At 41.4% G+C, this 25590-nt stretch overlaps 2 protein-coding genes across 14 annotated transcripts in view; both read right to left on the reverse strand.

Moving 5' to 3' along the window:
* LOC126213376 (zinc finger protein 99-like) overlaps window positions 1-25590 on the reverse strand; it is a 143370-nt gene that overhangs the window by 60131 nt on the left and 57649 nt on the right. The gene's annotated exons all lie outside the window — the stretch shown is intronic.
* Window positions 1-25590, reverse strand: part of LOC126212891 (zinc finger protein 729-like) — a 261153-nt gene that overhangs the window by 58569 nt on the left and 176994 nt on the right. For 2 of the 13 annotated variants that reach the window (XM_049940395.1, XM_049940394.1), the window contains exons 1-3: window positions 23873-24024; window positions 22399-22487; window positions 13906-13968 (exon numbers count right to left, since the gene is read on the reverse strand). The exons of 4 other annotated variants lie outside the window; for them this stretch is intronic. In XM_049940395.1, coding sequence (XP_049796352.1) covers window positions 13906-13968; window positions 22399-22487; window positions 23873-23906 — 186 coding nt within the window. In that variant the 5' untranslated portion in view covers window positions 23907-24024. Of the gene's footprint in view, window positions 1-5896; window positions 5944-13905; window positions 13969-22398; window positions 22488-23608; window positions 23780-23872; window positions 24041-25590 lie in introns of those variants that run through there. 7 more of the 13 variants (XM_049940392.1, XM_049940402.1, XM_049940391.1 and 4 more) reach the window with 7 other exon arrangements.

Below are 25590 nucleotides of genomic sequence, written 5' to 3' on the forward strand. Positions count from 1 at the left end.
AAGAGAGCGACATAAGCCTTCTTCATGAAATAAACGTAGAACTAAGTCAGTCACTGAGGCATCATCTCTTAACACCAGGGGTAGTGAGTTAAGGAGTTTAAGATTCTGCCACAGGGTGGCTAGGTTGAACAGGACAGCAAAATGTAGACCACTGTTGAACGAGATTGATGACAGTGAGGTGGCACTGGAGGAGGTGGCCATGAGTCAACCAGATACAGCTGATGTGGAGCCACCAAACGATGGTAGAATGCTTGTGAAACGCTTGCTTGGAGGACCTCCATAGATTCGTAGTCTCCTTATCTCTGGTTGTCTGAATTCACAGTGATTAATTCTGTAATTCAGGTTCCTAAAACTTGGGTGTAATTCCGACCAGAGGTTGTTTCCAGAATACTAATTACCAGAGCCAGTTTACTGGTAGCCCATATGGGCAAGCTGTTAGCAAGTTCATTCCCAGAGATCCCAACATGACCCAGAGTCCAAACAAATGTCACTAAGCATCCACATTGCTCAAGGGAATACTGGTTAGCAATGACTAAGGGATGCTGAGGGTAATACTGGTTGAAAGCTTTCAAACTGGTCAAGAGGCTACTGCAGATGAAGGACCCACCAGTGGAGGGAAGAATATGCTCAAGAGCACAAGAGATGGCTACCAACACTACAGCTTCCAGCAAGGAAGGCAGTTCAGTATGACCCATGACAGTGTAAGCAAGCCCGTGATCAGCAACCATCAAGCAATCAGTATAGACTACTGCTGAACTCCAGGATGTACCAAGGATGGACAAAAATGGGTGGCAGAGGGCCTCAGGAGGGACCGTGTCTCTCGGACCTCATGATGGGTCAAGACAAAGCTGTGACCAATGGGTTCCCCACAGAGGTGTATGTGAGTGGGCCTAGAGGAGAGGTGGAGGAAGAAATAACTGGAGTTCAGAGGGGAGGGACAGTGTGTGGACTGCGATCAAAATCCCTGACCCGAGTCACCATTGTGGAAGATGGGTTTCCGTGTTTGGAAAGAGGGAACGATAGTTTCGATACTGAGGAGAGTTGCAAACATAAGTAGCATAACTGAGAAGCTGTTGTTGGCACCTGATACACAATGAATGGACCCCAGCCTCCATGTGTTATCTGTCTACAGGACTACTTCAAAAGGCTCTTGTTGCAAATCAAACCCCACAGTGGTTAATCAGATCCTGTATCCACAATGACGACGATGATGATGCTGTGCCATATGCCAGACTCCCATAACAAAGACAGGGTTTTATTATGGATTTGTAAGGCTGCAGAAGCGTAGTGCACTCTGCACCCCTGCTGGTGTTACTCAGGTGACAAAGCGTACTGAGGTGCAGCAAGCACTTTCACTTACACTGCAGAAGATTGTGAATTCATGTCAACTAAGAATCAAAGACCAGTCCTAAAAAGCAGTAAGTTCCTGCCACATTGAGTAGTTTGTCATCAACATAAAGTTCTGGTTGTGGACGAACCATACAATGTTGACAGAAAAATGTAACCTGGGTCTTGGCAGCTGAATACCAAAAGCCACGGGTGAGTGCCCATGGCCACGTCTTTCGTATGGCACCTTACAGTCTATATTCAGCCACATCCACACTAGAGGAGCAATAGTAAGAGGCAGAAATAGTCAGCATTCAAGGAGGGTGATACTGATGACCTCACAGCTGGAAGTGACCATTGATGGCTTGTAGAAAGACAAGGACACTCAGTACAGGGCTCTGTAGAACTCCATTCTCTTGTATATGGAAAGTGTTGTGGGAAGCACCATCTAGAACCCAGAACATACACTGTGACAGGAGGTTCTAGATGAAAATTGGGAGTGGATTCAACACACCCCACCTGTGTAAGGTAGCAAGGATATGGTGTCACTGCCTTGTGTCATACAGCTTTTGCAGGTTGAAGAAGACAGCTGTAATGAATTGACACTGCGTAAAAGCTGGTAGGCTGTCAGATTGCAGGCAAAACAGATCATCAGTAGTGGAACAGCTTTGGCGAAAATCACATGGGTATGCAGCCAGACGACCCTGAAACTCAGGTAGCCACACAGCCACCAGCTCACTGTGCATTCAAGCAATTTATGGAAAACATTGGTCAAACTTACTGGGAGATAACTGCCAATCTCTAGAGGTGCTAACCCAGTTTTAGCACTGTTACAATAATGCTTTTAATGGCTGTGATGGGAACTGGTCCTCATTCCAGACCCAGTTACAGATGGCAATCCACTGATAGGTGCTTGATCATTTGGTTGTGGATGTGACCTCGCTCTGGAGCTGCATCAGGCCGGAGGGCTAGGACACTGATTAATTCCCATTCATTCAATGAATGGAGCTTCATACAGCTCCAGGTGGCATGTAGTAAAAGGTAATTGCCTTTGCTCCACCCATTGCTTGAGAACATGAGGGACAGGTTGATAATTCTCAGATGCTGAGACTCGAGCATATGAAGAGCAACATGTTCAGCCATGGTGTCTGGGTCAGTGAAGACAGATCAATTTCAAGGTAATGGCAGATACACCTACTAGTGTCTAGTACATGTAGGCATGTCTCATCTTAGGTCAAACCTGCAAAGGAGAGGTATGTGGTCCGATGGCTGAAACATGCAGCTCCCAGCATTCTTGTTTACATCATTTCATCAGGGGGCAGACCCAGGCATGAAGCCACTTGAAGTAAATAAGATGCTCCATCGATTTGTGTCATTTACGGTGCTGGAGAGCCTGCCTACTATTGCTAATGGCCTCTGCAATCTCTGATGACTGCCAAGGTACTCTTGTCAGAACACCGAGCTGTTCTTCACCATGGCTCCACACCACGAAAGTATCATCGACGTACCTGTACCACACCTTAGGTTTGCAAGTCGCCGAGTCCAGTGCCTGTGCTTCGAATTGTTCCATGAAGAAGTTGGCCACCACTGGACTGAGAGGACTACCCATGGCGACGCCTTCCAGCTGTTCGTAGAAATCGCCATTCCACGTGAAATAGCTCGTGGTGAGACATGCATGGAAGAGCTTTTTGATGTCTTGCGGGAACATGGAACCGATGTGCTCCAGAGCGTCGCTGAGTGGCACTTTCGTAAATAACGAAACAACATCAAAACTGACCATCCTTGCAAACCTAAGGTGTGGTACAGGTACGTCGATGATACTTTCGTGGTGTGGAGCCATGGTGAAGAACAGCTCGGTGAATTCCTGAGACACTTGAACAGCCTCCATGCCAACATAACATTTACCATGGAGGTAGAAAAGGACAGGAAACTGCCATTTCTAGATGTGCTGGTCACAAGGGACGGCGAAAACCTGGGACACAGCGTGTATCGAAAACCGACACACACGGACCGATACCTCCACAAACTGTCAAACCACCACCAGAGCCAGAAAAGAGGCATGATTAGTACGCTCGTAACGAGAGCAGGACGAATATGTGAGCCTCAACACCTCAAACGAGAAATGCAACACCTGGAAACTGTTCTGAGGAGCAATGGGTACTCCACAAATTACATTAGAAGTGTAACAGAGCCAAACACTCGGCGGAGTAAGGAACCAGAAAAAGAAATGTCGGGTACGGCCTTTCTGCCATACATTCCCAGAGTGATGGACAGAATCGGCCGTATATTGCGCAAACACGGCGTAAAGACGATTTTCAAACCGACAAGGAAGATCAAAGAGTGTCTTAGATCGGCGAAGGAGAAAAGAGACCCACTTGCAATGTCGGGAATATACCGTATACCTTGCACATGTGGAAAAGTTTATGTCGGAATGACTGGACGATCCATTAACACCAGGATCAAAGAGCATAAGCGACATTGCAGGTTGGGGCAGGTGGAGAAATCGGCCGTGGCAGAACACGCACTGAATGAGACCGACCACGTAATAAAATTCGCCGACACGGAAGTTCTGGCTGTAGAGAAGCACTATCACACGCGCTTGTTCAGAGAAGCTGTAGAAATCCAAAAACACGCGAACAGTTTCAACAAGAAAGAGGAAAGCCTTAAGGTAAACGGATCCTGGCTTCCCGTACTGCAGCGAACGACCGTCGCAGGTAGCAAGAGGAGAACCGCACCGGAAATGACCGCTGAGAAGCCCTCGGACGTTGGCGCGCCAGGTACATATAGTCTGCGGCCGCGAGCTCGCCTCCAGTTCACCACCGGCAATGGAGGGTGAAGCTTTGACAATGCCAGCCACTCTTGCTGGCGAAACGTCAGAAAAATCATTAGATGAACGTCGGCTGAAGAACCCGAGACAGAAGCCAATAGGCAGTTTGTCAAAAGCACTCCAGTCAGCAATGTTGAGAGCCCATCTGGGCATGCATCCAGAGGAGTGATGCTGAGGAAGGGACAGGAGGATTGCGGAATGGTTGATACCACACAGGTCAGTATGAACTCCCCAGTGGATGGATGGGAGAAGCCAAAAGCTGCAAATGGAAAGGTCAATGACAGAGAAAACTGTGTGCCATGCTGAAGTGTGTGGGGTATCAGTATTTAACAGGCAAAGTTAAAGTTGTGCCAGTAACTTTCAGAGGCCCTTACAACAACCAGTGATCATGGTTAAAACCCACATAGGGTTGTGTGTATTGAAATTGCCCAAGATTAGGAAAGATTGGGGGGGGGGGGGGGGGAGGGAGGGAGATAAACCAATGCAAATAGTATGTCATGAGATGCTTTATCATCAGGAGTGAGGTAAACACTGCAGACAGTACTGTACTGAAATGCACTTACCCAAACAGTCACAGCCTCCAAAGCTGTATCAAGGGGCTAAAGTTTGCTATACAGTGTATCCAGAACATATGTGCAAACTCTATTCAGAGTTCCATTGTGTGGAGCAAACTGGGGCCTCAGGGGTTGCTGGAATCTCTGCCTTGGCCACAGGAGTTGAACAGGTGGGATCTACTAGTGTGGGGGTCCACTGAAAGGTCCTCCTCCTCTACGCACTTGTCTTCTCCTTAGAGAATTTTGATGATGCCAAGGGCTTCTCTGAATCAGTTTCAGGTAAAGAAGATGATCATAAAGCAGTGTGGGCAACAGCCTGTGTCCCCTTCAGCCACTTGCTGGTGTTCAGTTGTAGACCAGTGCAAACCAGGGAAGGAAGTGTCCCCGAGGACCCCTTCCTGGCAAGATAAGCCAGAAGCTCATTTGTCTCCAGGCTGGGAGGTGGGGACATATGGCCTTGGTGGACGGGAAGCTATCGGCCCCAAAGCAGGTGTGGAGAAAGCAGCAAAAGGGGATCCCCCAAACCATCGGGGGGGCAGTGATGGTTGAGTGGCCCTGAGGACCCACTACAGAAACAGTAACAGGAAGAAGTACCATTGGCAAAGGGGAAATGTTTTTGTAGCTGTAGCATATGACATTTAGTACATGCTGGGGGCAACTGCTTGCACATCCTTTTGGCATCTCTGATAGTAGGCTTGTCCTGAGTCTTGTATTCTTGTTCTTTCTTCACTCTCTAGAAAACAGTGTAATCTGGTGAGCTTTCTACAATGGACACAGATGGGAAGAGGCACACGAGGCATTTGCAAGCGATACTCATCCACAGTCTCTACAGATGGAGTTAGTGCTGCAATGCAAAAGATGTGCCCAAACTCCAGACATTTTAAGCACAACAAAGGGGGGAAGGGTAGGGGGGGGGGGCGAGAGACCTACCATTTCACACCCCATCTGAATTCCGTCACCTTGACCTTTTCAGCCAATGAATCACCCTAAAAGACCCTTCTGCTTCTCTCCAGTGTCACAGTCACAGTACTGAAGTGGTGAATTATGGATCCTATGTAAGTGACAAATTTAATTATTTTACAATTGACTGTAATTGTGAATTTGTCTTTAACCCATGCAAATAAAAATAAATATAATTGTTTTGCTTGCACCACTAGCAATCCTTTAGAAGTCACAGAAAACAACTCACATATATGCCATATGGACATCCATAGTCGTTGTCCTAGGAACCTGAAACTAGAGAGAAATTATCAGTGTTAATGAACAGGCACAAGGAATGGCCTTTGATGTAAAAAGCAGTGACGACTTGTTTCATGTGCAGTAGAGTACAAATCCACAGCTGGTTTACTCTTCTTCACTTTTCCGAGTCAAATAGTGTAACGATGCAGTCACACTCTTGGTAGAATTATAGCCATCAGTGAATATCTATGCACGCCACTGAAGTTAAGTTTCAGCAATTTCCCTCTTTTTACATCCATATTTGTTCTTCCATGATTTTCCTGAAATCTCTTACTTGATGGGTGGACTTTCTCTGCATCCACCATGTCTAGTATCACAAATTTATCCCTACAAAAGAATTGCATAAAAAATTTAATTTTTGGGCCACTCAACTGAAAGATTATCGTGGCATTTGATGTAAAGGAAAAAAAGCTAATTGAGTGGTGCAATGTGTGTGGAACAAATACAGCACTTCTGCAGTAGCAATATTAGCAGGTGCATAAATATATTTGTGCTAATAATTTTCTTTTACTGTGCCTTTCTGTGTGGAAACCAATACTGTAAGCTTTTCTCTATCTGTATTTAGCTTTTGCTTGTTTGTGGGAATGTGAGAGCCCTTGTCCACATTTACTAATTTTGTCATTCATCTTGACCCTGCTGTAGCCACCACTGCCATATGATTTAGACAAGCACCTGTTGAAAACTTAGCTCAGGGAGGGGGGGAGGGGGGGGGGACATCACCAGTGTGACTTATAAGTGGCCGAAAGGTCATTTGACATTCTGGCAGTGAATGTTCTCAAAACAACTGAGCCACATATATATGTGAGAAGCAGAGTTGCTGCCAGCTAGTCAGTTTGAAAGCTACAATCTTCGCAATAACTTGGAAGTGATAAAAAAGTGAACAACTGCACTTTTGGCTATTACCACAGACATCAGTCAGTGTTGTGCTTAGGGATAGAAATATGGGGAGTGTGGCCGAGTGTGTTTTAGTGCTAAATGTACCCATGTTGAATTTTTCAGTGCAAATGAAGTGTGTATTCGAGAATGACTGGTATCTAATTTTACCTACATCTTAACAGTCTAATAAAATGGATCGGTATGTAATAAAGAAAAAAGTACAAACATCTGGTGATTCCAGTCACCATTCAGCTGCAAAAACACTGCCAGATGTAAAGGCAGTGCCAGCACTTCGTCAAAACTTCCACAACAAAGTTCATCGACAGATTTCTTTAGTCCCATGGATATTGTCAATTATTTGGATATATTAGCATCAGGAAAAATTAGTGATGATATTAAACACAAGCTTCTCACAGCTTCAAGGAAACCTGGAAAAGGATATGTCTTTCCTACTTCTGAGCACAACAAGAGAGAGCAAGTTGAATGTAGACAAGTGCATGATAATCATTTTGAACAGTATCCCCGGCTGGTGTTCTCACGAGTTAGAAAGGGATTTCTTTGCATTAATTGTTCAATTTTTGTGAATAATAAAATGGCTGGAGGAAATAAATCCATTATCGCCAAGAAACTAGTGACTGAACCACTAACGATGATGATGATGATGATGTTTGGTTTGTGGGGCGCTCAACTGCGTGGTTATCAGCGCCCGTACAAGTTCCCAACCGTTGCTCACTCCAATTTCGCCACTTCCTTGGATGATGATGAAATGATGAGGACAACACAAACACCCAGTCATCTCGAGGCAGGTGAGAACCACTAACAAAGTTTGCCAAACTTACTGGTAAAGATGGTGACCTTGAGACACACTCAGCTTAAGTACCATGTTGAAGCATCAACACATGCAAAATTATTTTTGGCAACACGAGGAACGCAAATTTGATGTCATAAATCAATTGTCAAGACAGAGAATGGAAAGCATTAGGGAAAACAGAGACCATCTTGTACCTATAATAAAAACAATCTTATCTCATGGAAAGCAAAATAGTCCCCTGTGGGGACAGAGATCGTGAGAGTCTATTATAAAATGATAATGATTGTGAAAGTATAGTAAGTAACACGGGAAACTTTAGAGCTTTTCTAAGATTTAGAATTTACACTGGAGACTTGCAACTAAAATATCACCTTGAGACCACTAAAATGAATGTCACTCACATACGTAAAACAACATGTAACGAACTTATTTCATGCTGTGAAACATGTTATCGGGATAACTGGAGGAAATCAAATATTGTTGTTATTACAGCATAATCTTCGATGAGACTATAGACATAGCACACATCACCCAACTGAGTTTAGCTGCAAGATATGTTGAAGGTGACGGCAAATTACTTGAAAGATTTTTGAGTTTCATTGACATCAGTAAAGACAAGGGTTTCAGTGGAAACATTGACGATGAACCTCAAGAGTGTCAAGATGAATGTAGTGTTATTGGTGAATTATTAGGTACTACAATTTTAAGAAGAATGGAAAGCCTTTCTCTGTCCCTGGAGAACCATGTGTGTATAGACTGTGATGGATGCTCAGTTAATATGTCATAATTTAAAGGAGCTGTGGCTACAATAAAAAAGAAAGCTATCAATGTGCAAGTAGCACCGTTGTTGAAGTAATCAGCTCCACCTTGCTGTCTCTTGCAGTTGTGAAGTTACAAGTGTGAGAAACTCACTTGGTACTATTGAAGAAGTAGTATCGGTCTTTACAGTGTCTAGCAAACCGTTTGCAACCTTGAGGAGACACAACACTCACTTCAATCACATTGTCAAATGAGATAGGTTGAGTGACATGATGCTGTTATTCAATTCGCAGCTAATCTCCAAACAGTTTGCGAAGTTCTTCAAGAAATACAGTGTTGGAGGGATAGAACTACAGCTGCCAAAACCAATATTTTCCTTTGAGCTCTTTCTAATTGCGAGTTTCACTGTTTACACTGCATGACATTATGCATATAACACATCCAGTCAGCAAAATCTTACAAGACCCTATCTTGGACGTCGCAATGGCAAAAGCAAAATTATATTCGACGTTCAAGGGTTATGACGGCATGAGAGTTAATGCTGATAGCCACTTTGCTCATACTGTTAAAGAGGTAAAGGCAGTTACGGAACAGTTACATGTGGAGATGAGTGTTCCTTGTCTTACAGGCAGACAAAGACACAGGGAAAACTGATCATAATGATGATGCTATGACATATTGGAAAAAAAAACTTTTTATTACAACACTGGACCATGTTACGACTGACATGGAGAACATTTTGCTGAAGAAAATATTTATCATTTAGAATTCAACATACTTTTGCCTTCACAACTACTGAAACATGATGGTAATGATCTGGCACAGAAACTGAATCAGTGATTAACTGAACTACCATTCTCTGAAGAAGAAACACACTGTTTAAAAAGAGACTAACGGGACAGATTCTTCAATGCAAGCAAACAAGCATAAATGCCCTTTATGACTGTGATTCTGTTATGCAAGCATTGTCTCTCTGTCCTTGATCTATCCTACTTTGCACACACTGTACAAAATATTTGCTTGTCTACCTGCATCTATTGCTACAGTAGAAAGAAATTTTTCAACATGGCAGAGGTCGACAGTCATGGAGGATTGACTTAATGACTTATCTATGTTGGACACTCAGCCTCACACTGATTGTCCTACTGACAATGTAATTAACCAATTCGCTAGGAAGAATAGTTGCATAGAATTCGTCATTTAAGGATGAGAAACACAATTGCAACTTTTTTGTATCATAAGATGCCATTCTCTTGTATATGTGTATAATCAGTTTAAATAAGACTTTCTTAAACTTTTCATGTGACTTCGCAAAAAATAATCACAGTGAAGTCTTCTTTTGTTTGTTTTGAATGGCCAGCAACTGCTTGTCTAAGAAGTTCAAACCGCAGTATGTGACACCAGCAGAGCACTGTAAGGGATGCACAATTACCTACTGAAACATAAGCATATTTTATTCACACCAGTAGAAGAAACCAGGTATTGGTATTGTCACTTAATGCTCCCAGTATGCATTGTTGCTGCCATCAGATGCAGTGATGCTGCTGCACAATGAGTGAGTGTTGACTGAAATGGCACAATGAGAGGAGGAATATCACACTGGCTGAATGTTTGTCCCCATTTTTGTGGTTGACCCCAGCAAGCAGAATTATACCACCTCGTAACAATTGGTTTTACCAAGAAATGATCATAAATATGGAATACCAATATTTATGTCCACAATGCTGGCCAAAGGAGTGCAGTAAGGAAAACATGTTCGGATTGTTGGAACAGGATGTGACAATACATTGATATGTCCGAAAGAACGGACACCACATACATAATTAAGGTGATGTCAGTCAATGATCCTTTCAGTGTAGATGTACACCACAAACTCTTCGAGGGACCAGTGAGACACCATGTGTAATGAGGATCAGGAGCATGAGCACTGCATCAGTGGTGAGTGAATAAGTTGAGAATTTGGGTCTGAGAGGAAGCATGCTAGAGTAGTCCATGCGTATGTGATGACCACTGTGTCTAGATGGCATAGTCGTCAGTGCATCTGCCTTGTCAGCATGATACTCTGGTTCAAATCCTGGTCCAGCACAAATTTTTAACCCTCCCCATTGATGTAAATTAATGCCCACAGACAACTAATGTCTCTACTTCCTTTGTCCCCTGAGTAATTGTGGCTGCAGGATCAAAATACTGTTTGTCCCCTTGGACATGTCCAAAAGAATACACAACACATGCACATTTTATGTGTACTGATCAGATGTTGTTGTTGTTGTTGTGGTCTTCAGTCCTGAGACTGGTTTGATGCAGCTCTCCATGCTACTCTATCCTGTGCAAGCTTCTTCATCTCCCAGTACCTACTGCAACCTACATCCTTCTGAATCTGCTTAGTGTATTCATCTCTTGGTCTCCCTCTACGATTTTTACCCTCCACGCTGCCCTCCAATGCTAAATTTGTGATCCCTTGATGCCTCAAAACATGTCCTACCAACCGATCCCTCCTTCTAGTCAAGTTGTGCCACAAACTTCTCTTCTCCCCAATCCTACTCAATACCTCCTCATTAGTTACGTGATCTACCCATCTAATCTTCAGCATTCTTCTGTAGCACCACATTTCGAAAGCTTCTATTCTCTTCTTGTCCAAACTGGTTATCGTCCATGTTTCACTTCCATACATGGCTACACTCCATACAAATACTTTCAGAAACGACTTCCTGACACTTAAATCTATACTCGATGTTAGCAAATTTCTCTTCTTCAGAAACGATTTCCTTGCCATTGCCAGTCTACATTTTATATCCTCCCTACTTCGACCATCATCAGTTATTTTACTCCCTAAATAGCAAAACTCCTTTACTACTTTAAGTGTCTCATTTCCTAATCTAATCCCCTCAGCATCACCCGATTTAATTTGACTACATTCCATTATCCTCGTTTTGCTTTTGTTGATGTTCATCTTATATCCTCCTTTCAAGACACTGTCCATTCCATTCAACTGCTCTTCCAAGTCCTTTGCTGTCTGACAGAATTACAATGTCATCGGCGAACCTCAAAGTTTTTACTTCTTCTCCATGAATTTTAATACCTATTCCGAATTTTTCCTTTGTTTCCTTTACTGCTTGCTCAATATACAGATTGAATAACATTGGGGAGAGGCTACAACCCTGTCTCACTCCTTTCCCAACCACTGCTTCCCTTTCATGCCCCTCGACTCTTATAACTGCCATCTGTTTCTGTACAAATTGTAAATAGCCTTTCGCTCCCTGTATTTTACCCCTGCCACCTTCAGAATTTGAAAGAGAGTATTCCAGTTAATGTTGTCAAAAGCTTTCTCTAAGTCTACAAATGCTAGAAATGTAGGTTTGCCTTTTCTTAATCTTTCTTCTAAGGTAAGTCGTAAGGTTAGTATTGCCTCACTTGTTCCAACATTTCTACAGAATCCAAACTGAAAATGATCAGATATGAATAAAAATTTATTTTCCATTGATAGTGACTCCTATCACTTTGCAATGTTATGCCTAAACATTGTACTGACCAGATTGTCAATCTGTACAGTACCAATATTGTATTCTAACATTATGATTTTTTTTTCCTACTCATCTACATTCAATTTAATATTTCTACAATTGCCATTCATCACACCCTGTTACTTGAGATGTCTTTGTGCAATTCACATATCAGGGAACCTATTCCATATGCTCATACCTCCATTAACAATATGCAGTGGGGTACCGTGTCAAATGCTTTCTGAAAATGTAGGAATGTAGAATCCAGGCTGTTGCCCGTCATCCATGGTTCACAGTATATAATTTTACAAAAGACAAAGATGAGTATTGCACAAAATCCATGCTGATTTGTGAACAGAAACTTTTCTGTCTCAAAGAAATTAATTATATTCGAACTGAGGATACCTTCAGTAACTCTGGTGCAAATAAGTGTTATGATATTTGTCTGTAATTCTGCAGGTACATTCTTTTACTATTCTTATATGAAGAAGCCACCTGAACTTTTGCCCAGCTGCCTGCGTCTTTGCACTAGGCGAGTGATTTGCAATAACTGCAAGCTAAGTAAGAGACCAATGCTGTAGAGTATTCTCTGGACAAGTGATTTGTAATTCCATGTGGACATGGCAACTATTTTGTTTCCAACTCTTACAGTTGCTGCTCTATTCCAGGGATCCTATTACTATGTCCCCAGCACAGGAGTCTGTGTGACAGTCAGACAACCGTATGTTTTATGATCCTCCTGCACAAACTTTAAAACTCAGTATAGAAAGGGGTTCATAATTAGCTGCTTTCCTCCAAAGCCACACCACACTGGTCAATGACTGCCTGGATAGAAGTCTGATTCAGTGATTTTACATAGAATCAGAAATGTCTCGTGTTATCTGTAAAATCTGTTGCTCATGTATGATGGTGGTAGTTGTATGCTTCATGCATAGATCTTTTTACAGATGCACAAATTTCAATTAACTCTTGCCTGTCACAACTGTGCATAGATTTTTGAACTGAGTGTACAACAGTCTGCTTCCGCAGCATTTTCAAATTTTGTTATTAAACCACAGTGAGTCTTTCCTGTCTAATCCAGTTACTCACCACATGCTTATTCAGTGTGTGATTTACAGTCCATTTAATGTTTGCCCATATTCCTCTATGTAAATCATGTTGGAAGTAAATGACATTCACTCATTGTCTAAATGGGATGCTAACAACTACTTACCTGCTCTTTCTAGCAAATCACTTCTACTAGCCTTCTTGAAGGATTCATTAACTTCATTTAGCATTGTTGCTGCCCTGGTATGATCAATAACCCCTCTCAGCACTTGTACCATCTATAAGGACATGACTGTTCGTAGTTACAAGGTCTGAAGTACTTCAATTTTTTGTGGGCTGTTACACTAGCAGCTTATAACAGTTTTCAGAAAACTGTTGAAAACTACTTCACAAGACTGCCTGTCCATACCACTTGCAATGTATGCACGGACATCTTTGTCTCTACTCAATAGGTTAGGGTCACCTGCTTTTTCTGCACTACTTTGTGTAGATTTTCCTTGAATGATTGTGTAAATGCCACAGCAGTATCATGTGGCGAATAAAAACATCCATTGCTGGAGTTCACATACATTGAACCATTAAGGGAACTACTCGTTAAAACAGGAAATCATAGCTTGACTCTTGGGACTTGGTACCAATTTTCATATAACTATCAATGCAATCTCATGCAATTTTTATTTGTGTTTATTATGTAAAGAAGCAATTCTACAAACTCACAAGCTAAACTACTTCACCTGCTCAAAGACGTTTAAATCCATATGGGGTAGTGTGTAACAAAATATTGTATTTTACCTGTTTCCTCATTTCCTACCTGGGGCATACTATAATACTGTAAGTGTTGTCATCTTTACCCTATAGTAAAAACAGGACTGCTGAAGTGAACACACACACAATTGATAACCATCTCATTTTCACCACAACTCAACAATGATTAATTCCATGCAGCCACATAAATTCTAAGATTACCTCTTTATTCGCACTCTCCTCCAACTCTTCTTTTACATTCATGCTGAATGGGTAAACTTGGGCCTGTGGTAAAAATAAACAAACTGTAATGAGTACATTTAAGCAGTTACAGTCCTCCCACATTACATAAAATGTATCACATATATGAAGCCCAACTGCCATATTAATTAATAACTAAATAGTAGTTCTGGTTAAGTGTTCTCTTTTGAGTTCGAAATTCTGGATGACGAGTTCACTATGGTATATTTCAATGGGAGGCAGCAAAAAATTTTAAGACTGATTAATGACAATGCCTTTGAAAATTCATTATGATCTTCAACTTCAGCCTTCTCTCTATGCTGTTTTCAATTACATTTTCTAAATTCATTATCTTCATATGTATATAACGATAGTGCAATCAAAAAAAAATAACACAGCTACTACCAGAAACAATGAAATCAATGTTGTTCATATCAAATGACAATACAGTGTACACCAATTGTGTAGGGGAGCAGGAACTGGACTGTCAAGTGCAACATCACTCATTACTTTTACAGTCAGAATAATAAAATGTCTAGAACAGTTTTGTTTCACTGAACACTCATTTGTGACAAAATTATTTTTAAAAAATGCGCACACACGCACACGCACTACCTTGGCACACTACTTACTACTATTCTAACTTCACGAATTCCTTTTGGTGGGGCAACCACATTCCTAACGGTGCAAAAAAGAGAGCATAGGCTACAGGCTAAACCAGTCCCATTCAATGCATCTAAACTATGGGTTTTACTTGCTGATCTCAAAAGAAGACAAAGTTCTGGAAACATTATTGATGGAGCAGCACCAACATATCAAGACTGAAAATCATTAAACTGATATCATTTGTTGATAATGTTAGATAATTAGCAACCAAAGAACAGTTTTTGATTGGAAATTACCTTACTGATAGAAACACAGTAGACCACTCAACTTTGAGAGAGTGTATCGATGAAATAATGAAGCAACATGGTGTATGCAAAGAGGGTACCTTGAAGAGAGATGCTGGGCAGAAGATAGATATAATACAGCCATGGCAGGCTACCTCTTTGAATTCCCACCCCACACCTGGTGTATGTCACTTCTTTTGGTTGGAGCTTGTGGCATCATGGGGCATGGTAGAGCTGCACTGGGTATGTAGACAGTATTTGCCATTCAGCCGAACATGACAGATTGGAGTGACTGGTAGCCCTTAAAAGTTGTTTCAGGTTAATAGCTGCAGGCACAGGAGTTACCAAAAGACAGAACATTGGTGTGGTCTTGGCTATCTGTATTTGCTGTTGGTTCTTCTCACTGGAAGACACATTATGCAAGGAGCTTTCTCATCTGAAAAACTGCCCGAATTGGGTTGTGTTGCACGACATAATACCTTGTGGCGTTGCCTTGGAAGGGGTTAGAGTAATGTCTAGCAACCAAACAAGTTTGTTATTGCTATTCAATTCCCCATGTTCAGCAGTGGATTCGATGATTTGGTAATCCTGAACACTGAAGTGTGACCATGTTAAGCCTTAGACCAAGTTTTTGATGAGAATCATCTGATGAATCCATTGATCTGCATAAATACTGTGGTCATGTGATTGTATTAAGTGAGAATAACAGTAAAATTTAGATGCTCCCTAATCTGCTGCAGTTTTCTACTGCTGTGGCACGCTGTTTTGGACCTGGACTCATGGTGTGTTCATCATACTGTGGCTGCTAACGTTGGTTGGTTGGTTGGTGTAAAACACAGGGAAAGGGACCAAACTACAAGATCATTGGTCCTAATAAAACAATGCCACAAGTGCAAGAATAAACTAGATGAGACATAACACAAAACAGAAAGAAAGAAAACACAACAAGAATGAAGGAAAGGCAATGAACACTAAAAGGAGCAAAAGAGGACAAGAGAACAAGAGAGACGCTAGAAACAGAAGAGAGTAAAACATGAAAGCAGATTACAGTGGCTGGCCGACCACAAAAATAAATAGGAAAAGCCTGTCACCCTGCAACACATTAAAACCTTCACCCTAAAAGCACTAGGGTGGAGGACACAGAGGGACAAAGGACAGGCACTAAAACTCAGATAGAATGATAAAACTCACCCCCACAGATGAAACATAAACCCAAATCAGCCGATGAGGCACTGTCTGGCAACAAAAGATGAAATCACAGGGCAGCCAAAGAAGGACACAATAGAAGAACATGGGCCACTGTCAACCGGGCACCACACTGACACTGTGGCAGGTCTTCACGGCACAGGAGGGAGCCGTGGGTCACCCATGCATGGCCAATGCGGAGCCTGCAGAGAACCAGAGTCCCTGCGGGATGCCCTCATCAAGGACTTCCACACATTCTTGGTTCCATTAATGGCTCACAGTTTGTTGTGTGTACTGAGATTTTGCCATTCCATCTCCCAAAGCTGAGAAACCCTGCGGCATAATAACGAACACTGGTCAGTTGCGGGGATGCCTGTGTCCAGAAATGGTTTCCGTGTAGCCTGTTTGGCCAGTCTGTCAGCAAGTTCATTTCCTGGGATTCTGACGTGTCCAGGGGTACAGGCAAACACCACTGAACGACTGGACCATTCCAGGGCATAGACGGACTTCTGGATGGTAGCTACCAAAGAATGATGAGGGTAGCACTTGATGATAGCTTGTAGGCTGCTCAAGGAGTCAGTACATAAAAGAAAACTCCACAGGGCATGAATGGAGATACTGAACTGCACGAGAAATGGCCACCAGCTCTGCAGTGAATACACTGAAGCCCTCAGGTAAGAAATCTGTTCAATATGGCCGCCGTGCACGTATGCAAAGCCAAACGCGACCATCAGCCATCGAGCTGGCAGTCTAAACCACTTCAGAGCCCTGGAACACGTCAAGAATCGAGAGGAAGTGACAGCAGAGAGCCGCAAGGTTAATGGAGTCCGTAGGTCCATGTGAAAGGTCCAGGCGAAGCTGCAGCCAAGGCGTACACCATGGAGGCATATGTGAATGGACCTCAAGTAGAAGTGGTAAAGGGAAGGACTCCAGTTTGGAGCAAAGGGTCCGCACATGAACTGCAATCATTAGCCCAGATCTGGGCTGCCTATGCGGGAGATGGACTGCTGTAGGCGGAACAAGGAGACGGTAATTCTGATGCTCAGGGTAACTACCAATTTGTGCTGCGTAACTGGCGAGCAGTTGTGCTCATCTGATCTGGAATGGAGGGACACCAGCCTCCACCAGTACACTGGTCACCGGACTCATCCTAAAAATTCCTGTCGCTAGTTGAACCCACAGTGGTGCACAGGGTCCTGAGGCAACTATAAATTGCTCTGTCTTCCAGGATAGCTATTCAGTTATAACCTATGAGTTGAGTTATGCTTCTGTGTTGTCTTTAAGAGCCATCTGTTTCCAAATAATTATTTGTTCATTTATTAAAACATTTTCTGAGTTTTAGTTTGCGAAGGTGGAAAGTTTGAATCTAAAATCTATCAACTGGTGTCAGACACAGCCTTTGTCTTTAACTCTTGCCTTATTTAAATTGTCACTAAACTATGGTGCGTTATGTCTAAACTTTGAATGTTCGGAGTGTTGTTTGTAATCCTGCGAATGTATCTGATTTTAGTTATTTTTCTTAAATGTTTTAATAAACAATGGTGACTCGTGAACCCCAATCTGTCCAGTCCTTCCACTTAATTTCCCCTTTTCCTGCTGGATGCTTGGTTGGTAACAGAGGATGGTTATTTTCCTGGAAGTAGAGGGGGAAGGTATACCCATACTGTCATTCACCATTAGGTGTGTGTTTGTATGTATCCACTGCTGAACATGGGATCCCATGGCTCCCAGTTTGTCCTTATTGAAGAGGCAACAGTTTATCTACTAATTAAAAGTGTGTCAGCTTCCATGTAAGAGCAGTGTTGCCGAACTTGTGGCTCGTCTGCAGGCTGGTGTAGACAACCCCTTGGTGATTAGTACCAACTGCACCAGGGAGGTATATGTTGCACTAGCTGACTGAACTCCGGCCATGACAACCTTGTGTCAGAATGTAGAGTGTTTATGAAGTAGTCAGCCCCTCCATAAGCAAATACATACAATTCAGGTGCAATTGATCCATTGGGATCGCTTGTGGGGTATTCCACAATGTGATCTCTATTCTGAGCAGGCCACATTAGTTCTGCAGTCACAGGGGCAGGTGCATGACTTGCAAAGTGGGGTCAGCCACCTTGATTTAGACAAATTAGGAGCAATAGGTGGTGAAAAAGATTCTCCCACCAACAGATAACTGCTGGAAGTAGTAGTAGTAATGCTCCAGACACCTTTATGGACCAGAGGGGAATTCATTTGGGAAATTATCTTACCAAATAATGTTACTGCTTGAAACTATAATGGAACTTTCAATTTAGAATTTAAAGACAGGTGATATCCTGTGGATCATGGTCAAATCTATGTTTCACGCCGACACTTTGGCCATCTCCAATAATGTTGTTGTCCAGGCACTGTACCTCATGTTAAGCCGTGTTTTCAGTCTAATTTTACATGAAGTACAACATCGAGGAAGTTGTGGAAATCAATTATCGGGCCGACATTGCAACCTCTTATTAAAAGGCTGCTCAAGCATAAACATTTATGGTTAGTGCAGTTTCCTCGTGAGCCTTTTCCTATGTACATAGATGAATGCATATGACCATTCCATCCTTTGAATTGCTAGTCACAGAGATACAAATACTCAACAATACATTAGAGAAAATGCAGCCACAGTACCATTCATGCATTACCTTCACTAATAAATGGACATCTTACTGAATTAGAGGCTTTTGTGTCCGCTATTGAAGCCAGAGTTTTGCAAGCCAGCAGTGATGTGGATTTAAGTGTCATTATCAGAATGGGGATTGAGATTCCAGGTAATTTAAAAGGGGACAGCATGTAAGGAAGAAGCATAGGATGTGGATTGGATTGTTTGGGGAAGGAGACCAGACAGCGAGATCATTGGTCTTTTAGAAGAAGGGATTGTTTCGTACGCCACATTCTGAGGCATCAAGAGATCATCGATTTAGTATTGGAGGGAAGGGTGGAAGGTAAAAATCTTACAAGGCACAACTACGCTAAACAGATTCAGGAGGATGTGGATTGCAGTAGTTACCCTGAGATGAAGAATCTTGCACAGGATAGGGCTGCACTGAGAGCTGCATCAATCCAGTCGCAGGACTGGAGATTGCAACAACAACAGAACGGGTGGATGTGCTTTGCAACCAGTTTACAATACTCCTTTTCTGGCATTGTGCCTTGCACGAGCTCCACTAGAACCATGGGTGCCCACATGGACATTTCCCAGAGTATAATGCAGGCCCCACCAGTACAGGAGTCAACGGCCTGCTCCCCTTGTGGGTGATGGAAATACACCCCACAAATGCATGATGAAGGTATCAGTATTCATCAGACCATGCAGTACTCTGCCATTGTGCCAACATCCAGCACCAATAGTTACATGCCTGTTTCAGTTGTAGTTTTCGATGTGATGGTGTTAACACTGGCTCATTTGTGGATTATTAGCTGCAAAGTCTCATCATTAGGAGTGTTTGGAGCATTGTGCATTCAGCCACAGTTGTACTCTGCCCAGCATTAATGTGTGATGTTAGTTATGCCACAGTTTGCTTCATGTGTTGTTTTATCAGTCTCCCCAGTCTATGATGTCTACCATCTGTCATGAGGGGTACTTGCCCAACCACAATGTCTGGACATGTTTTCACCTTTGTTTTGCCATGTGTTGGATACAACTGCCACAGCACTCCTCAAACACCCAACAAGCTGTGCAGCTTTCAAAATTCTCATCCCAAGCCTTCAGGCCATAAAATCTGCTGTTGGTCAAACTCAGATAGATCGAGTGCATTCCCTATTTTACTCCCAGACAGCATGCTCACTGATACTCCATGTACCGTGCATGTGTGACTAGGAGACAAGGTGAGATGCTATTGCCTGGATGAGTTTATACTGATAGTAGATCAGTGATCATAATGTTTTGGCTGATGTGTATATGGATTTAGTATTGTTACTTCCAAATGGAAGCTGGGCAATGTCAAGGGAACCATTCCACAAGATTCGAGGCAACTGTCAAATGCATGAATTTATTACAAGGGCGTACCAGAAAAGGTCTGCAAAATTTTGATTCTGTTCTTAATATCAGTTGTCATGCATATTACTCTGTTGATGTTACCACTTTGCTGACAATATGCAGCACCCTCCTGCTGGAGAGTTCTGAACTGCAGTGTGTAACATGGGTCTGTGTTATTTAACCGTGTCAGCACGTGAGAAAAACCTCAGAACACAGAGCACAAATTAAAATAATTCATCCACACGTGGAGCACCCTCTCCTTCAGCACAACAATGCCAGACCATACACAACTTTTTTTGCACCTGCAACAGTCTGACACCTTCGATTTGTTATTATTGATCATCCTCCATAGTGAACCGATTTGAGGCAATGAATTTTCAACTGTTTCCAAAACCTAAAGAACACCTTCAAGGACTTCACTTTGATAGTGATGAATTGGTGTGAGCAGAGGTGAGAATGTGGGTCTGCCAACAAAGTCAAACATTCTACAGTGATGACACCAACAACCTGGTGTCTTATTGGGAGAAAGGTGTTCAGTGACACGGCGACTGTTTGAAATAAATATATAAACATGAAGAATAGAGATGTAAAATGTTTATAAAGTTTGTTTTAATTAAAATGCTCCGATAACTTTCAAATAAAAATTTTGAGCCATTACTTTCCAGCATGCCCTCATGCCCAAAATATACACCAACCAAAAATTAAGTTTTAATTAATTTGGCAAAGAAGGTGACTTTCATCTGATATGTCTACATGCATCTCTCAAAGTCATAGGGAAGTTCAGTCAAACTAACACTGCACACAATGTAAGAGAACACTTCTTGTATGTAAAAGTTACATTCTGGGCACCATTTGGGTTTTTTGATAAACATTAGGCTGTGCTACTGGTTAATTTGTTACCACATCCTTTACTTGGCTTTCACATTTCTAGGCTTTGTCAGCTCACTGCCACCTTGCAACCTAGGCTAGGCCTTGAGCTGCACTATGGATCAGTCTCTCACCACAACCAATATTTCAAGGGGGAGGGGGTCTAGCACCACATTTTAACCTTGTAGCCTTTGAATAGTTATCAGGTTCAGGTCCAAGGCCAATGACTCTTCAAATTGCTTTTCATTCACATGATGTGTGTTGTGCATCCATATTCTGTATGCAAAACCATCACTACGTCAGGTGTCAAAGCCAAAGCTTGAACTATGTTGGGTCTAACCTCTCTTATTGCAATTAATAAAGTGTAGTGTATTTACTTTCCTATCGTTTCCTCATAGTGATGGTTTAGGATTACCGTTGTGATACTGCTTGTCAGATGAATTGCAAGCTGATCACATAGTTCGTAGAAACTATAACGAAGCACTCACATATTCAAATGCAAATGCTGCATTAATGTTATCACAGTACTTCTGCAGTTGCACCCAAAAGAGATGTTGAATCAGACATTCAGCACAGACTGTACAAAGTAGTTTACGTGATTGTATCAGGACCCTCATTTCTAGTTGGCAGAATAAAATTACTAGTGGCACCATGTGAATTTGTTTGCCTGCTGATAACTGAATACCCTACAAATGGCTGCGCTGCATCAGATTTTAAGTGACATGTATATGTAAGATTATTTACACCACTAATTGTAACATTCTGGCAGTTTCATAAACAAAACATGCAACAACTTGCAGCAAATGCAGAAAGTGGTTATGAACAAACCTGTCAATATTTAATGGCTTCATCAAAACTTTGCTGCTGACATACAAATTCATTCTGCACCTACAAGCTGTGTAAATGTATGCTTCCATGTGATATTTGTCTGAAATTTAACATTACTGCTGACAGTCCTACTTACACGTTGTTCACATATTAAAAGTCAACACCTAATGTTAATAGTACTGCAAGTGTACTTCTCAGATTTGTGACCATGCGAATGTCACTTCAAAATTATTTACAAATAATTTTATATCATCAATAAATAAATTACAATTCTCATTCCGTTCCATGGTACGCTGCAATAATGCATTAACTGCACCCATACCATTTATAAATTTAATGGCACTGCTAACATTCACAATAGTCAGTTATTCGTGAGTTGCACATTAACATTCTGATTTAAAAGAAGTGTATCAGAGCAGAATATACCCACTTTATGGCAACCACTTCATCAGTATCATTGGGTTGTGCATTAAAAAAGTTTTCCATGTTTACTGAACATTAAATAGAAAATCTTGCTCAATTCTATGTGAGGTTTAATATAAGGACTATTTCAATGCACTGCGCAAAATGTCATTTCAGACAAAGTTCATCAGTTTTTTAGTAAACAATTACTCATGTTTACAGCAGTATGACATCAATTGTATGTATTCACACACCATACTGCACACAGAAGTTAATGAAACACTTATGAAATAAAAATAAGCCACTTACCATGAAACATAACTCAGCTTTTATTTCATCTGTTCCCTCTTTTTTTATCCACATAGTTGGCTCCTGGTCCATGACTTCAGTTCTACAGTCTGAAAAAGGAAAGCAATCATATAAGAACAGTTGTACTTGTTTTCCGTTGTTACCATGAAGTATAGCTCAATGGCAGTGTTTCACTCATCTATTGGATGCAGCAAATGGGTGACTACATAGGAAACAGATTTGAAGTAGCTGAGGAAAAGTGTGTGTAGTGATATAAACTAGCTTCCATTTCTCAGGTCATGAAGAGAAAAAAACAATCATAATGTAACACGTACTGGAAACTGAGTATTTACAATTGCTACTGCTCCTTTGTAACACTGGCTTATGGACACTGCCCTATTGTAACAATTATGGAAGACGTATTTTTTGTGCATGCACTAACTTCAGCATTAAGAACAATCAAAGCAGTCAATAGATTCAATCAAAATTACTTAATAACACCAAATATTTCTTTATACATTTTGTTTGTTGTGTTAATTTCAGTCTTATGGGGACATGATGAAAATGTGGACATACTGATAGTTTATCAGTGAATATGCCTTTTCAACATAGGTATTACCTTGAAACTTTCTTCATCTGTATTTATTCACGAATGTATAATCCATTTACAGTAAATATCGTTCTAGCATCTTTACCTGCTATTAAAGAAAACCATATACATGTACCATAGATTGCACACTGCAGTGTGAATGTTCTCGTTCTTAATTACCATGAAGATTAAACATTGGTTAGTATTTTCTTACACAACTGATTTACTGGAACGACTTCTTACTAACTGTAATCTATTAAGTTCTGATGACATGTAATGCTTTATGTTAGGCGAATTACAGTTAATTTGTATATCGTATTTCGCCAGTTCCAAAATAATGTTACAGTATTCTTATACAGAACTCCATTAAAACCCACACACTACAACAAACTGGTACTTACATACGATTAGACGAATACTAGAAACACGAATAATAAGTGAGAACTAACAAAGTGCCACAGAATTACAGCATTTCCTTTCATGTGAACATAAACCATGAAATAATGTAACTGTGGAAACTCGAAACAAAAAATGCTTACGTTAGCCCTACAATCTGGAGCCGCTATATGTCTACATCACATCACAGTAAATTATCATCACAATCATTACTACAGCTAAGTAAATCAACATAACCATACTAACATAGCGAATGTTTGAACTTCCACGTTTTCTCGTCAGTCACAGACAAAATGCTACTGGCAACACGTCACAATCTCAGCCGTTTCTTTTACGAAGGTACACGTAGCGATTTTACCGGACAGGCCAAAAACAACAAGCCTAATAACTCAGGTATTTGGCTGTTATGAACATAACCTGAAAAATTACAACATTCACACACCGTCACCAAGCACACTATAGGTGATGTGACCACAATTAAATACAGAATAAAATCTCATCCTTATGTACCCACTAAAAAATTGAAGACAGCTGCCTCAAACATAGCTGCCACAGCGTCATCACAAGATATTCGCGAACTATTACACTCCTCAAACTCAACGGTTATTGTGATAGAAATGAAGTACCGTGTTAACCTAGTTCCGAAACAATTCTCTTCACTTATTCTTGTTTGCAGTTCACAAATTACCTGGAGAATGGAACACAAAAATTTCAGCAAAACCACGGGCACAAGGTTGCAGCTGACTACACAGTACGTCACTGAAACTAGCAGAACCAAAGAGCTTGCGGCAAGACAAAGCACTTTGCCGTGAGCTGTGAGATAAGCAGTATGGAAAAGCTGGAAGGATAAAATGCGAAAATTAAATTCCATAGGATATTCTATCTCTTTAGTAAATCCTTATCACTATTTTAGTGCAACAACCAGATAACTTAAAATAGCTGTTATTGAAGAAATGCGTCTGGAAATTTCTTGGAATTTTACATCTTCACTGTACCGTATGCGAAGCACTGATCTGAACAGGGACATCAAATCGTTCTAATTTTCCTTTGATACAGGCAGGACGGGCATGTACAAGGCGCTTGACAGTGAGATCTTGTTGATGTTTCTGTTTCCTTGTTACAGTTATGAGCTCTAAACTCTTTGTTAAAGTTTTCTTTAAATCGCATAACAAATGGACGCTGTTTTATGACATTCCAATCCGAAGTAGGAAGGAAGATTAGTTTTAGCGTCCCATCGACACCAAGGTCATTGAAACAGTGCACAAGCTCGGATTGTGTTAAGGATGGGAAGGAAATTGGCCGTGCCGTTTCAAATGAAACATCCCGGCTTTTGCTTGGAGCGATTTTGGGAAGTCACAGAAAACCTGAATCTCTATTGTCAGATACTGGTTTGAACCATCGTTCTCCCAATTGCTAGCCCAGTGTGTTAACCACTACACCACCTCACTCGGTCTTAGCCATCTGACTGGTTTCCTGTTCACATCTTCTTTTGTAACTGCAATGTAGCAAATCACATGATACTGTCAGTTGATAATATTCTCACGGGTTGTTTCATGAACAATATAAGGTTTGTCGCCCCCTTCTTCTTGCATTTTCAGCAATAGTATTTCAGTCAGCAGCCAGTCCACTTTTACCAACTTCTTTAAAATTCTGTAGTGACTGCCAGATGCAATGAGATACATTCCATTTCACCGTGATGAATAAACATGAATTTAAATCAATGAATTCTAGGTTAGATTTTCCAGTGATGGGTTAATTCTAGGTTAGATATTTCCTGAATAGCAGACGAGAACATTGCAGCAACAAATTTGTTTAGATTCTGTCCTCCACAACAATCGTTGAAATGAGTTTTACCATTGCAGGTAGAGACTTCAACATCCATACAAACAGATTGCTATCTCACATCTTCCTCGTTTTCCCTGTATTTCCGAGTGCATGAAACACTCTTCTTGTTTTGACTTGATGTCATTGTCTGAAAAATTTTAAAAAATTCAGTCGCTGCTTATAAAACAAACCATTGTTGATGGGATCAGTTGTTGTCAACAAAACGTGCTGGAAACAGAAGTTGCAGCTTACAGAAGTCCTATATAAGTTTTGGGCTCACTCCATGTCTTGTTTCTTCTTCTCTCGAGCCCTGTATTTTTATAAAAGGTGAGCTTCATAATTAGTTGTAAGTACATCGTTATGGACCATAGCAGTACTCTAGGCCATGTATAGGCATCACTGAT

Source organism: Schistocerca nitens, chromosome 11 (genome assembly GCF_023898315.1).
Source record: "Schistocerca nitens isolate TAMUIC-IGC-003100 chromosome 11, iqSchNite1.1, whole genome shotgun sequence".
Taxonomy (NCBI): Eukaryota; Metazoa; Arthropoda; class Insecta; order Orthoptera; family Acrididae; genus Schistocerca; species Schistocerca nitens.